Source organism: Pseudopodoces humilis, chromosome 1 (assembly GCF_049639895.1).
Source record: "Pseudopodoces humilis isolate 2021_Gansu_Grassland_sample_001 chromosome 1, ASM4963989v1, whole genome shotgun sequence".
Taxonomy (NCBI): Eukaryota; Metazoa; Chordata; class Aves; order Passeriformes; family Paridae; genus Pseudopodoces; species Pseudopodoces humilis.
In genome coordinates this window covers 152,049,531-152,066,722 of record NC_142200.1, presented here as the reverse complement: position 1 = coordinate 152,066,722, position 17,192 = coordinate 152,049,531, and the positions used below count along the sequence as shown (strand labels likewise).

Genomic DNA, 17,192 nt, shown 5'->3' with positions numbered 1-17,192 from the left:
CCCAGCCCCACAGCAGGAGCAGGTGCCCGTGGCCTGGCCCCACAGCCTGGCCCCCCAAGATGGGGAGCATCTCCATATCCCCCTGACCCCCCAGGATGGGGGGGAGCTCCGTATCCCCCTGCACAGGGGAAGGGGCTGGCAGCACCCACCTGGCCCCCCACACCCCCCGGATCCGGCCCTCAGAAGCGCAGCTCCCTCAGCTTCTGCCGCAGGTAGTGCTTGGCCTCCTCGATGCCACTCACCTTCTCCAGCTCTGTGTAGGGCAGCTGTGAGGGGACGGGGACAGCGTCAGAGCAGTGACAGCATGTCTGCCCCACCTGTATCCCCAGTACCTCCAGCCCCCAGCCCCACTCAGCCTGTGCTGCTGGGACAAAGAACCAGGACACAGATCCCTCCTTGGAGAAGGAGGGCAGCGCGGTTCCTGCCGAGGGGATGGACAGAAGTGTGGACAATGGCATGGCAAGTGTAGGTAATGTCCAGCTCCAAGCTCATCCAGCCTGAGCTCAGCCCTGGATTTGGTGGTGCAGGCACATGAAGGGAAGAATCTTGAGCCTCACCCCACCCTTGAGCCCATCAGCACCAGCACCCTCCATGGAAGATGACAAGGTACAAGGGGGCTGAAAACTCTGCGGGTCCAACAGCCCTGAGGGCACCAGCAGCACTCACAGAGCAGGGACTGAGGGTCATTGGGACCCATGCCACACCCACTGGCAGCACCGGGGAGGAATAAAGCCACTCAACCCACAGGTGAGAGCTGGGGGTGTGCACCTGGAAAGAGAAGGCTCTGGGGAGACATTTTAGAGCCCCTACCAGTGCCTAAAGGGGCTCCAAGAGAGTTGGAGAGGGACTTAGGTTAAAAGCCTTGAGGGACAAACCAACAGGGAATAGCTCCCCACTGCTGGAGTGCAGGGATAGCTGGGATACTGGGAAGGAATTCCTGGTTCTGAGGGTGGGCAGGCTCTGCCACAGGTGCCCAGAGCAGCTGTGGCTGCTCCTGGATCCCTGGCAGTGCCCAAGGCCAGGCTGGACATCGGGGCTTGGAGCAGCCTGGGGTAGTGGAGGTGCTCCTGCCCATGGCAGGGCTGGCACTGGATGGGCTTTAAGGTCCCTTCAGCTGGGTCCCTGCTGTGCCTTCTGCAGGAGGGACACAGCCCTGGCCAACCCAGCCCAGCCCAAACACCAGCTCAAGGGAGAGCTGGCCCTGCAACCGGCCCAGCTACGCTGCTGGGCAGCTCCCAGGTGATTCCTCAGCAGTCACAGGACTCTGGAGCTCTGCACAAACACGGGGCTCCGGGCTGCTGAGCTCTACAATGAGGAGGAGCTGTGGCTGGCACAGCCTGGCAGCAGCAGGAGGTAAGAGTTTGGGAATGGCTGTGGGATGGTGCACTGGAAGCAGTGTTATAATCCTGGTCCTCTCTGCAGTGCAAGAGTGAACAGGACTGAGGGCACATTTCCAGTGCCATTTTCCTCAGAAAGACTCATCCTCAGGCTAAAACCACCCACAACCAATCACGTGGGAGCTGCACATCCTAAACCAACACCTGGAGTTTGCCAAAGGAGCTGCAGACCCGAGGGCTCTTCCAATCCCAGCACTCAGCAGGGAACAGCTGGGCCTGAACCAGGGCAGGCAAAATCTGGCACTGAAGGTGAACCAACCTCCCTCCTGACCCCTCGGCACAGTCACCACACGTGGACCCACGTGTGTTCCCCCCACCTGATTTCACCCTGAGGCCCCGCACCCAATGGTGCTACTGTGGCTGTGTCTGCTAGCCTGGGCTGAACACCCTCTCCTTCCCCTTCCCCTCACTCAGGTCGGGTCTCGGCTCACAGGACAGACCGTCCCTTGTCTCTGCATTTCATCAGGGCTGGTGTCACCCACCAGCTGCATGGAAAAAGTCCTGCATGGGGTGGGGGAGGGTGAGGAGACGCGAGGATGAGTCATCCCTGCTTCCTCTCACAGGGACAGGAGTGTTTACACTGGGGATGCCGGCTCCGGGCCCATCCTTCCAGGGGATGCCAGCTCTCAGCTCTGAGCCCGTCACCCACTGTGTCCCCTGGCCCTGAGGAGGTGGGGGTACCCCCACTTACCTGCACCAGACAGTATCCTAGCAGCCGCAGGTGCCGGTCCCTCATGGCCCGGGAGCCCACCAGGATGTCGGAGTTCTGACAGTAGTGCCACTTGTCGTTGACCGACAGCACCACCCTGTACAGGGGACAGCGGGGAGCGCGGTGTCACCCCACGCCCCAGTACCACCCCGCTCCATGGGCCCCGCTCCCCAGCACCGTGGCAGCAGAAAAGTGGCACCCCAAATGACCCCAGACCCTGATGGTGTCGGGGACAGCTGTATCCAGCACCCCAGGGCAGTGGGGACACAGGTCTGTGGGTGCCCTGTGGCGCTGGGCACGCTCGCCAAGTGTCTCAGCAGGCAGGAGCCCAAGGCAGTGCCAGGGTGGCTGTCCTGCTGGAAGGGGCCAGGGACACAGGCCGGGATGTGGCCCTGCTCCGTACCTCTGGATCTCCTCGGCACCCTGCGGCCCTTCGCCCGGCCCCCGCTTGGGGCTGGGCCGGCACGGCGAGGGCGGGGGACCGCTGTCCTCGCTGGCTGGGGGGCTCCGCTCCTCAGGCTGCTCCTGGGCCTGTTCCCCCTGGAAGCAGCCACGTTCTTGGCCAGGGCAGCCGGCAGCCTCCTCCTCCTCCTCCTCCAGGATCTTGCCGATGGGGAACTGGAAGAGGGAGGCGGTGGAGGTGCGTGGGGAGCAGTCGGGGGTGCCGGGCGGCGGCGCCGAGAGGCACTCGGAGGGGCTGCTGAGTGTGGAGCTGCCCGGGCTGGCCAGGGCCGGCTCCTTGCTCAGCCCGCAGTAATAGTCTGAGGGGGGCTGGAAGCAGGGCCCCCCCGGGGCTGGGCACAGCGCCGGCAGGAACCGCCCGGCCCGGCCGCTCTCCCGGGGGCCTGGGGGGCTGCCGGGCGTCTCTGCGGCAAACGGGGAAAAGTCCTGCAAATCCGAGGTGAGGGCGAGCACGCTGGAGCGCAGGGACACGGCGACGGGAGACGTGGCTGGGGGTACCCTGGAAGCTGCCGGAACGCGCGAGAGAGGCAGCACCGTGCCTGAGCGGTTGATCCACAGCAGGAAGTCTGCAGGAGAGAGAACAGGCATCGGCAACTGATGGGACACGGGCTCGGGAACTCTGCACCCCAGCTGGGACTCTGAGCCAGCAAACAGAGGCACAGGGGAACCCCCCCTTTCTGCAGTGGGAGGGCTCAGGGAGCTGCGTCCCAAGGGCAGTATCACACGGAAGGCAGTGACAAAGCAGCCAGAGCTCACTGCCCCAAATGACCTCCCACCCCCAGCCCCCCGTGGCACCCTCTCCCCACAGCCCAGGCTGTTACCTGTGCAGTACCCGGGGGGCAGCACCTCGTCCTGTCGGTAGCATTCCTCCCCCACCAGCTGTCGCAGCGCCTCGGCCACCAGCCCTTTGTAGCTGCAAGGAGGTGACAGTCAGGGGGGCACTGCAGGGGCTAGCGTGTCCCGCCAGCACTGTTGGTGCCGAGTACATCAACATGGAGATGGGAACCCCCAGGAGTGGGATGAACAGTGCTGAAGTTTTGGAGGCTCTGCTGTTGGGAGTCAAGAGGGGATGGGCTCCAGTTCCTTTTGCAGAAAAGCTCCTTACAGTATTGGGACACCAAAAGCCCCCCAAAAGGGCTGTCCAGCCCTGGCACCACTGCCCAAGGCAGGGGTGAGGCCCCATCCCTGAGGGAATTGAACAGCCACATGGATGTGGTACTTGGGGACATGGTCAGTGGTGGCCTCAGCAGTGCTGGGGGACGGGTGGACTCAGGGGCTAGGTCACCCAGCATTGTTATGACATCTTCATCCAGATGTCCAGTCCCTTCATGCAAGCACCCTTCCTCCTCCTCCTCTGCCCAGGTCCTGCTGGGGAAATGGGATGTGCAGGATGCATTTTCCTCATCTGATTTTTTTACTCTCCTCATTGTCAATCTGAAAGCTTTCACCTGTACGCCAGTCTCCTGACCTCCTGTACGTCCTGCTTCCAGCAGGTGGTATCCACTGAAATGCCTGGGGTGTGGTGAGGCTGGAGTGGCAGAGTGCACTGACTGCGAGAATGCCTTGGAAAGGAAGCCTCTGCACCCAGCTTCTGCCCCCCGCTGCCGGTAACTCTGGCTGGACTTGGAGGCGTTTCCAAACCAGTTCTCCCTGTATGAATATCACCTCTTCTCCACCGAGGTCTTCAAGGCTTTCCCAACCCAAACAATTCTGCAATTCTAAACGATTCTGTGATTCTAGAGCGCTACCCCACAGGCTTTGGAGCTGCCATAGGGGCCCTCATTCTGGCACCATGTCCCAGAGTAGGCGCCAGATGCCGTGTCCCCACTGCGAGGGACAGCAGAGCGGTGCTCCCCCTTGCCCCCCTCACCTGTACTTCCTGTTGGCCTCATCAGCGGTCAGGGCGTGCTCGAACATGAGGACGCGGTAGCGCGGGTCCAGGCGGGGCCCGCTGTACTCCCGGAACTCCAGCTCCACGGCCGCGTCCAGCAGCGACAGGTACCGGCGCACGATCAGCGCGTAGGGGCTGCCTGCGGGGGCGGCGGAGATGGAGCCCACCGCGGCGGGCGGCCCCTCACCCAGCCCTGCCGCTGGGGACCACCCCTACCCCAGCTGGGAGCACCCCGGCAACGGCCCCACGTACTCATGACGTTGGTGATGAAGCCTGGGGAGAAGACCTGGTGCAGGACAGTCTGTGGGAAGTGGCTGAGCTGGAACATGGACATGAGGATGTTGACGGTGGCCAGCGGTGAGCTGCCAGCCTTCTGCTCCAAGATGGCCTCCAGCTTGGGGAAGAGCTCGCCGTGGTTGGAGGGGCGGTAGTTCATCCGGCTGAAGGGAAACACCAACTTCTGGATCACCTGTGGAAAGAGAGGAGTGTGGGGCTGGGGTGGGACAAGGAACAGGTCGGGGCCACCTGCCCAGTGCCATGAAGAGAGGAGAGCTCAGAACCCACCACGACTGGGTCCCGTGGAATGCCCCATCATGATGGAGAAGGGCCGTGGCTCCTCTGCCCAGGTGAGCCCACAGATGGAGGTGACCCCACAGGTGAGGCGAGCGCTCACCTTGCTGTCGAGCTGCTCTCCGCGCTTCAGCAGGAAGTTGGCGATGGTGTCAAGCAGCCGTGGCTCACGCAGCCGGTGCCGTGCCACGTACTTGGCGATGAGGGCCATGGTGTAGGGGGTGAGGTTCTCTGCCTTCCGGGGCAGCCACTCTGCCGAGCCAACACAGCAGGGGGGCCGTCACAGGGGCCAGCTTTGTCCCCACCCCAGGTCCTCTGCAGCCACCACAGCCCAGGCAAGTGGGAGGACAGGACCGCACTCCCAAAAACTTCAAAAGCCAGGCAGCTCCTAAAAACCCTCAGGTATTGGTCAGGTGAGAGGCTGAGGCAGATTCCTGTCACTCACAGCCAGAAGGGACAGACGGAGCACAGCTGGAATGTGCACAGGTGTGCCCTTCTGCAAAACCCCACCAAAACTGTGTCCAGCCTGGAGGCACTGTGGGAAAACAGTCCCTGAAGGAACGGGAGGCTCCTGGTCCCTCCCAGTCCCTAAAGGAATGGGGGAACTCCCAGCCTGTCAAAGGGCTGGACTGGGCTGTCAGTGACAAGGGTGGCCATGACACAGGGCTCCTCCTGCTACCGTTCTGGGGCTCAGCGGGGCCCCAGCTGAGGCTGTCACCACCCAAACATCCCCAAGGCCCAAGAAGGCATCTGTGAGGCTGCCCCCCCACCCGGCCAGAGGGCCCCCCGTCCTCTTCCTGACCAGAGCGCTGCACCCCCAATGCGGGTGGCAGCGCTGGACCCCACCTGGGCACCCCTCACCTGCCATGCTGTGAATGAAGCGCTCCTGCCGGTTCTCGTAGAAGAGCTGGGAGCTGAAGATGGCCTCCAGGGCCTTGTTGTTGGCCTCCTGGGCACACAGGGCCAGCATCTCGTCCAGCAGCGCCAGCTCGTGCTCTCTCATGGCGCTCACCTGGCCCAGCGTGTGCCGCACCAAGCGCAGGATCTTGCGGTTGTTGATGAGCTGCTGGTCGGAGGCCGCGTGGCCCTGCAGCGCCTGTGCCCGCAGCCGGTAGTAGGAGAGCAGCAGGAAGAGGGTCTGGGGGTGCCGCTCCTTCTCCAGGTGCCGCTCCAGGCTGCTGAGGCAGGACTCGACCAGCGGGTGGGGGCTGGAGGGGTGCAGCCGCATCACGCTGCTGAACACCATCGACACGTCCTTCTGGTTGAAGCGGCCCAGGCGGCTGCGGGACTCGTCCTCCAGCACCCGCACGAGCGGCGACTCCCCGGGCAGCCCTGCGGGGGAACGGCACAGGCACGGCTCAGATCCTGGGCATGGCTCAGCCCCATGGACACACCTCAGCTCCACGGCACAACCACCTCCTTAGCTTGGGCAGGAGGCCACTGCCACGACTGGATGGACGTGCTGGATCAGTGACCAAACCGAGAAAGGAAAGGAGGGGAAGGCAAAGCACCAGCAGAACATGAGAGCATCTCCACCATGGAAAACACTGCATGGAGCTGCGGGGTCATTCCCAACCATCCCACTGGAATGGGAGCCCTGCAGCTCACCTGCAGTAGCAAAGTTCATTAAGTCTCAAACATTTCAAAGACAAATTACTCATAGAATCCCAAAATCTCAGACTGCTTTGGGTTGGAAGGAACCTTAAATCCCATCCAGTTGCAGCCCTCTGCCACGGGCAGGGACACTTCCACTAGACCAGGCTGCTCCAAGCCCTATCCAACCTGGCCTGGAGCACTTCCAGGGGCTCTAGACACTCAAACAACTCACCTCAAAAAGTTGTGGTTGGAAAACAACTGTGACATTCCATGTGACCAAACTAAACCCTGTTTGTTCCAACAGGGACTAATCCTTTGGCTTTTTTGACCTTCTCCTGTTTCCCAGCTCAGCTACAGCTTGTGCAACCTGGCTCCCAGGGAAACACTTCCCTGCAGCTCAGGAGGTGTTATCCAGGCCTTGGCACAGGCTCCGTGCTTTGGCTGTCAGGAGGGATCTCCTCAGCAGAGGCAAAGAGCACTGGGGGGGGCCTGGAGTTCCCCATCACCCCAGGATTTGGGCGGGCACAGGCCGCAGGGCAGCGCAGGGCGAGTCACTGCGGGTTATTGTTAATCAGAACTCAGGAGGGGGAACGTGAACAATTGGTCTGAGCAGCCGCTTTGTTCCGTAAAAAGGTCTCAAAAGAAAGCTGGAGTTTGTGTTAATGAGGGACAAGGGGGCAGAACGAAGTGGGGGGCACAGCAGAGCTGAGGGGGGCCCAGCATGGGGAGCCTGCTGAGGGCAGCGGCACCGGCAGCTCCGGCTCAGTGTCAACAAACAGCCGGCGCCGCCGGCCTGGGGACGGGCAGAACCGGCCCCCCACCCCCGGCAGGGGCTCGAGTTACTGCGTCAACCCCGGCCGGGCGGCTCCACCGAGCCCTGGCCCAGGAAGGCTGCAGGGAACGGATCGAGACCAGGATGGGGGAGCCACGGGCAGGAGGGCAGGCACCCGCCAGATCCTGGAATCCTGGAATTGTTTGGCTTGGAAGGGACCTTAAAGATCATCCAGTTACAACCTCCTGCCATGACCAGGAACACCTTCCACTATCCCAGGTTGCTCCAAGCCCCGCCCAACCTGGCCTTGAACACTTCTAGGGATGGGGCAGCAACAGCGTCTCTAAGCAGCTTGTGCTAGGGCCTCCTAACCCCCTCAAGGAAGAATTCCTTCCCAAATTCTATCTAACTCTGCCCTCTGGCAGTGGGAAACCATTCCCCCTTGTCCTGTCCCTTCAGGACCTTGTTCAAAGACCCTCTCTAGCTCTTGGAGCATCCCCATGCCCTCCCTTGGGCTTGCTCCATGTCTTTCTGCTGTTTGGCTTCAGAGCTGGAAGCAGCAATGCAGGCAGGGCCTCACCTGAGTGGGGCAGAGGGGAAGATTCCCCCTGCTGCCCACTCCTTCTTGGATGTAGACATCATCCCTTTCCTCACAGAGGAGGACTTGCAGGGTGACCCTGGCACACAGAAGGAGAAGCCTCTGGGATGCAGCCTTCCCTGGAACACAGCTCCTCAGGATGCGGCCTTCTCAGCTCAGCAGCACCCCAAGGAAGCTGCACAAGAACCCAACTACCTCAAACGCTCTCTCCCACACGGCAGCACGGGGCTTGTGCCCTCCAGGAGTTCAGCCAAACCCATGATCTCCCCCATTGGTGCTCCGGTGCTTCTGGGTCTTCAGGGCTTGGAACTCAAGCTGGACCTAGACACGGCCCAGGAGTGGCTGATACACATCCTGCCAGGCAGGGCTGCCCAGCATCGATCTCCTGGTCTGCTAGGGACACTAAGCCCTCCTGTCCTGCAGGAGCAGAGCATCCCTGCTGAGCTGAGCCCCCTGAGCCCTCCTGCCCCCTGACCAGAGCCCCCCGTGGTCACAGCTCTGTCTGCCACAAATGCACCACTACATAAATCCCTACAAACCCGGTCCTGGCCCCTGCTGCAGCGCTGCGCTCCCCACCCTGTCCGAGACCCCCGGGGTGGCTCACCCAGCGCGGCCGCTGCGTACAGGCAGTTGACGATGCTGAAGTTGTCGAACTTGGCGCAGCCACTGACGATGGCCTGGCACAGCACGTGGAACTCGGGCTGCTCCAGCACCTGCCCGGCGGGCCCGCGGCTGTCCCCAGCCCCCATGGGCGGCCCCGGTTGCTGCTGCAGGAGCTGCCCCAGCTTGTGAAGCGCTATGGGGTAGTGACTAGCCGACACCTTGCCCGGGTTCTGCGTGACCCAGCGGAGCACCTCGCCCACGCTGCGCGAGCGCTCGATCAGCCGCTTCATGGTGAAGAAGGTGTCGTAGCTCATCTTCTCGTGGATGAAGTTCCAGCTCTTCCTCTTGCCGTGGGCCCGGCCCCGGCCACCGTCCGGGTGCACGGCGGGCAGCAGCCCATGGCCGTAGGGGTCCAGGGGCAGCAGCAGCCGCGGCCTGGCCTTGCCGGCGCAGCAGCAGGCGGGGAACATCGCGGCACCGCGGCGCCCACGGGCAGCCGGGCCCCGCGGGCCCGCCCGGGTCAGAGCGCGGAGCCATGGGCACAGCAGCGGGCACAGCATGGCGGGGGCGGCGCGGCGCGGGGGGCTCCGCGGCTCCGGAGGACCCTGCGGGACAGAGGGGCGGGGGGTGAGCGGAGGAACGCGGGACGGCCGGAGCCGGCGGGGCGCACGGGCGGCCGCTCCCCGACCCGGCAGGCACTCCCCCCCCAGCCACCGGGATCCCCGCCCCCGGACTGCCCCGCCCGCACTGCTCCCCGGCATCGCGCCCACCGCCCTGGCTGGGCCCACATCCCGCCCGGCCCCGTGGTGCCGGGACCTCCGGCCTGCCCGGTGTCCCCCGCCCCACAGCACCCGCCCCTCTCCCGGGCATACCCCGACCTCCACCGGCACCTGGCCCTCCCTGGACCCCCGGCGGGATTCCCTGCCCCCCATCCGGCCAGAGCCGGCCCAGCCCGGCCGTACATGGCGCTGGCGGCCGCTCGGTCCCGCCGCCACCGCCGCCGCTCAGCGCCGCCGGGACACGGGCACGGCCCGGGAGCGCAGCCCCGCCGCCATCTTCCTGCAGCCCCGCCCCACGCGCGGCACTTCCGGGGCGGAGCCGGCACGCGCCGCATGCAAATCAGCGCCGCGCCTCCGCCAATGAACGAGAGCTCCGTTCAGAGCGGGGCGGTGCCGCGAGCGCAGGCGCGCTACGGCCCTGCGGAGCGTTCGGCGGGAGCTGCCAGGCCCCGCCCCCTCCCGGAGCCCCGCCCCCCCGGGCCGCTCCCCCACTGCCCCCCTTCCCGAGGCACGGCGCAGCACAGCCGGGACTCCACGGCCGGTCACAGTCTTTCCGCTTTAATCGGAACGGCGGCGGGGGGTGGGACCCCCCAACACAGCATCGGAAGCCCCCGGGACACTGGGGCGTGCAGCCACTCCCGGCACCGGGCCTACCTGGGGGCACAAATTCTCCCCCGGCACAGGGACCTCAGGAGCGCATCCCGCCGGCACCGGGACCCTCGGCACCCCAGGGCTCACGTCCCTCCCCAGGCACGGACACCACCCCGGGCACGACTGCACCCGAGGAGCTTCTACACAGAGTGGCTGGGGAAATGCTCCATGCAGGGACAGGGGGCACCGGGACCCCCACGAGGTAGCTGAGCCCCAGCTCCTGCAACAGCCCCTGTGTGCCGACAGGGCGTGGGTGGGCACCTGCTCGGGACTCCTGGGCTCGTGGGGGACACACAGCAGGGCCCAGTTCCCCCGCTTCCAGTGCGGTGGGCAGGCCCCACGTGCCCCCGGTATGCTGAGTGGGCTGAATGCAGAACCCTCCGTGTCCCAGGTGGGTTGGGCAGGCTGTAAGTGTCCCAGGTGCGGCTCTAGGTCCCCCGTGTCCCAGGCGCTGGTCTGGGCTGCGCTATCTGCGGTACATGGCGAAGGCCACAAAGGTGACGAGCAGGGTGAGGCCGGCCAGGCAGGTGGTGGCGGTGGCGGTGAAGACGTGGCGGTGCTGCAGCTGCAGGTACCAGAGCAGGGCCAGCAGCAGCACGAAGAGTGGCAGCGCCAGGCTGCCCACGCCCAGTGCTGCGGGCGCGGGGTTGTGGGGACCAGGGGTGCCGGGGGCAGTGGGGGCCACACTGGGCGGGGACAGGTGACAGTGCAGGACGCTCAGGTGGCCCAGGTGCAGCCCCGCCAGGCTCTGGGCATCGTCACGCAGCAGCTGCCCCTGGTAGATCAACCGCACCTGCTGCTCCTGCCCGGGGAAGTATGTCCTGGAGGAGACAGGGACAGCGGTCACGGTGCTGACAGGACAGGCCCCTCTGACCCACCTCCCGTGACTGTGCCCACCCCGAGCTCTCTCCCCAGCCGCGCAGCCGAGTCTGTGCGTCGCCATCAGCCACCCCAAGTGTCACTCGCCAGGTCAGTTTCTTCATCCCCATCCTGTGACTGTGCCCACCCTGACCCCACACGCTTGTGCGTGCCCCAGCTGTCGCCTGCCAGGACAGTTCCCTCCGTTCACCCCTTGCCATCGTGACCCTCCCGCCGTGCCCACGGACCCGAGCGTGCGTGTGCCCATCAGCCACCCCAGGTGCCACCTGCCAGCACGGGCTGTCCCCCGACCCCGCCAGGGCCAGGCGCAGGTAGCCGGGCACAGGCCACCTGCCCCGGGACACCGCTGTCCCCTCCCGGGTGCTGCGGGAAGGAGAGGGACGCCCGGCGGAGTCCGGGGACCCCTGAGCCGGGACGAGTCGCCCCTGTCCGTCCCCCCTCACCTCTTGAGCGCACCGACGGTGTCCCCGGGGCGCACCCGCGCCAGGCGCTCCGTGTCGTTCAGGAACTTGAGCCGCAGCACCAGCGTGGGCTCGGCGGGGCCCTCGGGGGTGGCCGCGGGAGGGCTCCGTTGCCGCAGCCCCGCCGCCTCATCGGAGCCCGCCGCTCCCTCGGCCGGGGCCGGGGCTGGGGTCGGGGCCTTGCGCTCGGCGGGGGCCGTGCTCGGAGCCGCTTCGGTCGGCGGCGCCGCGGGCTCGGGAGCGCGCGTGGAGGCCCAGGCGAGCCCCAGCACGGCGGCCGCCAGCAGCAGCGCGAACAGCACCGTCACTTCATCGCCGACGCCCTCGATGAGCGCCATGGCGGTGGCAGGACCGGGGGGCGGCTACCGGGCGGGCGCGGCCTCAGCCCGCGGGGCCGCGGGGAACCGGGGCCGGGGCCACGGCCGCACCGGGCCGGGCTCGGGCCGCCATCGCGCCGCTTCCGGCCGGGCGCGGGGGGGGATGGGACATGTAGTCCTGACTGCAGGAGCCATAACGGGGGTGTGGTCGCCGCGCGGAGCACGCCGGGAGTTGTAGTCCCGGCCCGGCGCCGGGCACTCCCGGTGTACTCCCGGCTACTTCCAGCCCCTCCTAGACACTCCCGGCATTGTTCTAGTAACATGAACTGTGTTCCCAGACAGTTCCAGTACGGTCACAGTATTACCCCAGCATCCCCCAGCCTCTCCCGGTATGCTTTCTGTTGCTCCTTGTCTAATTCCCAGTATGAACCCAGTTAACCCCAGTATGATGCCATTTGTCCCCAGTGTAGTTCCAGCTGCTACCTGTCACCCCCAGTATGGCTCCAGTCGCTCCCAGATACTGCAGGTACTCCCAGGTTTAAATTGCTGAGGATGTGTCACTTGGGGACATGGGCAGTGGTGGCCATGGCCATGCTGAGGGTGGGTGGGCTCAGGCATTTCTGAGAGTTTTCTACCCACGGTGATTCTGGAGCTGTGAATCCCCAGGAGTGCCCAAAGCCACTTGCAGGTTGACATTAAATCTTTTATATTAGGTGAAAAAATATTAATTTTAAGTTAAAAGTTGTTAATTTTAGGTGAAAAGGTCTTAATTTTTGGCTAGCAATTGCTCATTTTAAGTGTAAGATTCTTAAATTTTAAGTGAAAAGTTCTTAGTTTTATGTAAAAAATTCTTGCTTTTAGGTGAAGAGGTCCAACTATGGAAATACAGCAACAGTGATGGGGGAGATGGGAACAAACTGACCCTCCCCCGAAGGACAATTGTGAGTAGAAATTCTGGGAAGCAATGTCCCTGTCCCCAGGGTGTCCCCTCCACAGGTCCCTCGCTGGCATGGCACTGACATTTCCTGGAATAAGATCATGAGGATTTTATCCTCCATATTATTTCTCCTGGGAAAATGTCAGGAGGAAATCAGGATAAAAGCAGGAGGCATCAGTGAGCCAGGGCAGCCCCTTCCTGCTGAGCCTCCCAGGAGGGAATCCATGATTTCCATCCTGGGATTCTGTGTGGGAGCTGCCTCTGGGTGGGAAGGAAGGCAGGTGAGGGATCACACCTCCAAGGAAGACAAAACGCGTCTCCAGCTTGGAACTGCTGAGGTGCCCAGCGGATCCCGGGGCTGTCAGAGCAATGGACGTGACAGCAGCAGCAGATTTAAACCATGACTGATCCGTGCAGGCAGAGAACCAGGATTTATCCCTTCCCGAAGTTGGAACGAGCCCGAATCCACTGCTAGAGGGGTTGTGTCTACTCAGATTTGAGGGTTTATCCAGCAGTTCATCCTCTCCCTGATAAATCCGGTGTCTGGTTGTCACTGTGGATTTGTCTGGCTTCAGCTCCCAGAGAGTTAGACTTTTCCATCCTCCCTGCCTCGATTAAGAAGCTGTTTAATATTCACCTGAAAGTCCTTCCCCAGTGTCATCCAGTCACCTTCAGTTCCCCAGGAAAGCTGAGCAGATTGTGCTCCTTCAATCTGCTGCTGAGGAACCAGGGAGCGTTCGTGTTGTCCTGCCCGGGGCTGCTCTGAATCCCTTGGATTTTTCCATGTTCTCCTGGAAGGCTGGTGCTGGAAAGCGATGGCCAGTTCTGGAGCTGGGAACCCCCTGCCCTGTCTGGGCTCTGCAGGCGATGGTGACCTGGTCCCAGGGCCCCAGACAGCGACACCCAAAGGTGTCCCAGCCCCTTCCCGCAGCTCTGCCCCGCTGGGGCTGGGATGGGCAGCTCCAGCCTCCTCTGGCACAGGAGCAGCAGGGCAGTGCCCGTCCCAGGCAGGCACGGCTGAGGCCTCAGCTCAGGCTTGGGCCCCGCAGGACAAGGAAGACCCTGAGGGGCTCCAGCGTGTCCAGAGCAAAGAACGGAGCTGGGGAAGGGGCTGGAGCGCCGGGAGCAGCTGAGGGAGCTGGAAAAGGGCTCAGCCTGGGACCTTCTGGCTCTGCACAACTCCCTGACACGATAGGTGGGCGTCAAGCTCTGCTCTCAAGGAACAAGGGACAGGACAAGTGGAAACAGCCTCAAGCTGTGCCAGAGGAGGTTTATGTTGGATATTGGGGAAAACATTTTCATGAGAAGGGCTGCCCCATTGTGTTTCAGCCAAGGTTCATGGTCCCCTCCTTCTGTTTCCTCTTTACTCACCATTTCACCTTTCCTCAGTGTTCCTCCCTGTGGTCTCCCCTCTGACCTGCTGGCTGAGTCCCCTCCTGTCCCACAGGCCTTGAGGGGATTGTTGACCCTGAGCTCTGTTCAGGACCTCCATAGTGCCCAGCGGGGTTTAATCCACCTTGTTCCATTTTCAGCCTCTTTCCCAAAGCCCACATATTCAGACAGTCCAGCTCCTCCGGGCCTGTGACCAGAGAGGGGTGGCAGAGGGATTCTGCCCCAGTGGGGCACTGGGGACACTGGAACACCAGCCCAGCCATAGATGTCCACCCTGTGATGTCCCTGCTTCATGGGGAGGCAGTGCTGATGGGACCCAACCCAGCCCAGAAGAGGATTCAGGGCCCCTCAATGTGCAGGTGGACACCTGGAGTGGAACGTGTCCCAGCTGTCACCAAAGTGCATGGGGTGGTCTGAGATGGCCGATGGCATCACGGTAGGTCACAACAAAGGACACAGGCAGCCATGGTCCTGTGAGCTCTGGTCACCCCCTGAGGCCAGCAGCCATGCTGTGTCCTTGGCACAGCGAGGGGACGTGACCTCTGGGTGGGACACTCTGCTTCTCTCTGCTCCACACCCAGAGCTGCCCAGAGCCTCGTGGCAGGGACACAGAGGGATGCTCCAGCCACTCAGCAGTGGATTTTGGATTTGCCATTTGACAGCTGCATGGTGCGGATCTGGATGGGATTAACGCTGGGGCTGGTACCTCCTTGCTCCAGAGTGAGATTAAAGAGCTGCAGCTATTCTGGGGAAAGCTGCTGGCTGATCCCCAGCCCAGAGAGAACAGTCCCTGTCACTGGAGGGTGGCATTAAACACCTCCCTCCCTCCCTCCGAACCAGTGCTGCCATGCAGAAAAGTGCCGATGCATTTGGGAACAGGAGCCACAAATATGTTGGGTGCACAGGAGGACGGGCAGCCCGAGCCTCCCAGAGATAGACGGAGTTTCCTGCTCCCCTTAGCCTGGGAAAGAGGAGCAGTGTCCCCAGCAGTGTCCCCCAGCTGTGCCCTCAGCTCTCCCAACAGAGACATCCCCAGAGAAAGAAAGCCCCGGTTTTTATTGCAAGAGTGATCAAACACCTCGGAGTGTCCCAGTGCACTGAGAAGCCGTAAAGCCCTGGAGAGCCCCCTGGAGCCCCCTCTCTGCCCATTTTGCTTGGACACTGACTGAAGCTCAGCTCTGGGCCTTGGCCTCAGCTCTGGTCTGGGGCTGCTGCTCCTCAGCTCTGCATCCTGGGTGGACATTGGGGGTCTGCTGTGGGGACCCTCCTGCTGCCCCACGTGGGCTCTGGTGCTGTCTGGTGTCATGGAATGGTTTGGGTGGGAAGGGACCTTCACACCATCCTGTTCCACCCCTCTGCCATGGGCACCATAGATACCAGGGTGGCTGGTCTGGAGGTGGCAACAGCGGCAGGAAAAGGAGGAGGAGGAAGAGGAGAAGGAGGAGGAGGAGGAGGTAACAGAGGAGGTGGCAGCTCCTCTTGGCAGCGGCACCGGTTTGAGGCACTCACGAACTGTAGTCAGATGGAAGTGCTGCAGATGGAGCAGAGAAAGTTCAGGATATGAGGGTGAAATCCATCCTGAAAAGCAGTTCACATCTTCAAGTGGCCTGTGTCTGCAGAGGGCAGGTGGTTTTCTATCCCTGAGGGAATGTTTGCTCCTGAAAGCCTCGGCTGATCCCCACCCGCTCCTGCCTTTTCAGCATATTGAACTTCTCTCCTGGGTTTTCCCATGCCTTTGCTAAGCCCCAGCTCCATCTGTTTGCTCTGCTCCCCTGCACCACTCCGGGCTCCAGCTCTCCAGTACTGGCCCCAGTGCTGACTGGGGGGTCCCAGGGGCTGGCAGGGACAGGGCTGGGTGATGCTCCATCCCAGTGTCCTCCTGCGTCCTGTCCCATCCTTGTGCCTTGTGTCCTGCTGGGTGCTGGGACGTGGTGCCATGGGACGCAGGGGATCCCCGGTGCTGGAGGATTCTGGTGCCCGAGGAGACCCGAGCTGTCAGCTCAGGGCAGTCTGTAAATGCCCACGTGGGGGACGAGCAGCTGGGGCTGCAGGGGGGGAATCGCCTACCTCTGCCGGAGGAGAAGGAAGAAGAGGAAGATGAGGAGGAGCAACAGGAAAAGGAGGAGAAAGAAGAGGAGGAGGGGGGAGGGGATGTGGGGGTGGCAGAGCCCACCTGTCAGGGGAAAGCCACCTCTGCCTCAGCCAGGTGAGGGTGACGAAGGCAAGAGGTCCCATCCCTCACCAGGGATAAATCCTGGAATCGCTGACCGAGAGGGTGACACAGTGGAGGCGGCTGCACGTGGGGTGTTTGGACGTTCAAAGGTGCCGAAATGGAGACAATTTATAAATGTTTATGCCATAACTGACTGAGGGCAGGGTTTACTGGGATACTAGGGAGAAATTCTTCCCTGTGAAGGTGCTGACGCCCTGGTGCAGGTTGCCCAGAGAAGCTGTGGTTGCCCTATTCCTGGAAGTGTTCAAGGCTGGGTTGGAGGGGGTGTGGGACTGGTCTGGTAGAAGGTGTCCCTGTCTGCAGCAGGGGGTGGAACTGGTTGGGCTTTAAGGTCCCTTTCTACCCAAACCATTCTGGGATGATGATGATGATAATGGTAGAAGATGGAGAAAAAAGCCATGAGCAAGGACCAAGGGACCCAAACAAAAAACAGGCTGGAGAAAGGCCATTGCATGGGCAGGCACTGTTGTGTTGGGGTGGTGGGATGGCCCTGCATAGCCCACGTGCATAGAATGCCCTCAGACACGTAGAGAAGCTCCTGCTGAGCAGAGCTGCGACTCACGGATCTTTCAAAGACCTTTGGAAGCCTTGGGTGAGTGTGTAGGTGAGGGGAGCCTGGTGCTGCAGCAGATACAGATTTTCTAAATGCTTTCAAAAAGCCTTCACAACAGTTGTTTTCTAATAAACCCCTTCTTGTGGCAGAGGTGGTTGGGACGCACTCAAGGAATCCCAGAAGGGCATAAGAGGGAGGGGGAGAGGGCAGGGAGGTGCTTCTCCCACCCACACACCCCAGCACCTAGTGCCGAGTCACAGAGGATTCCGGAGCCGGGAGGCATTTAGAAACTTCCTAGAGATCGCTCTTCCTCCTTCTCCTCCTTGGTGTTCTCTTCCTCCTTATCTTTCTCCTCCTCTTCTTCTGATCCTTCCCACCATCATCCAGAGAAG

At 62.6% G+C, this 17,192-nt stretch overlaps 2 protein-coding genes across 2 annotated transcripts; both read right to left on the bottom strand.

Moving 5' to 3' along the window:
- Positions 1-74: 74 nt before the first annotated feature.
- On the bottom strand, positions 75-9,186 carry FASTK (Fas activated serine/threonine kinase). Its single transcript, XM_005532112.3, has 9 exons — positions 8,600-9,186; positions 5,891-6,361; positions 5,133-5,281; positions 4,712-4,928; positions 4,439-4,598; positions 3,390-3,481; positions 2,510-3,134; positions 2,089-2,203; positions 75-266 (listed from the first exon to the last, which is right to left on the bottom strand). Exons 1-9 carry the CDS (start codon positions 9,156-9,158, stop codon positions 180-182), a joined length of 2,475 nt encoding a protein of 824 aa, XP_005532169.3. The 5' UTR covers positions 9,159-9,186; the 3' UTR covers positions 75-179.
- A 722-nt stretch (positions 9,187-9,908) lies between these two features.
- On the bottom strand, positions 9,909-11,732 carry TMUB1 (transmembrane and ubiquitin like domain containing 1). The gene is made up of 2 exons (XM_005532111.3): positions 11,351-11,732; positions 9,909-10,849 (listed from the first exon to the last, which is right to left on the bottom strand). Exons 1-2 carry the CDS (start codon positions 11,704-11,706, stop codon positions 10,495-10,497), a joined length of 711 nt encoding a protein of 236 aa, XP_005532168.2. The 5' UTR covers positions 11,707-11,732; the 3' UTR covers positions 9,909-10,494.
- Positions 11,733-17,192: the final 5,460 nt, after the last annotated feature.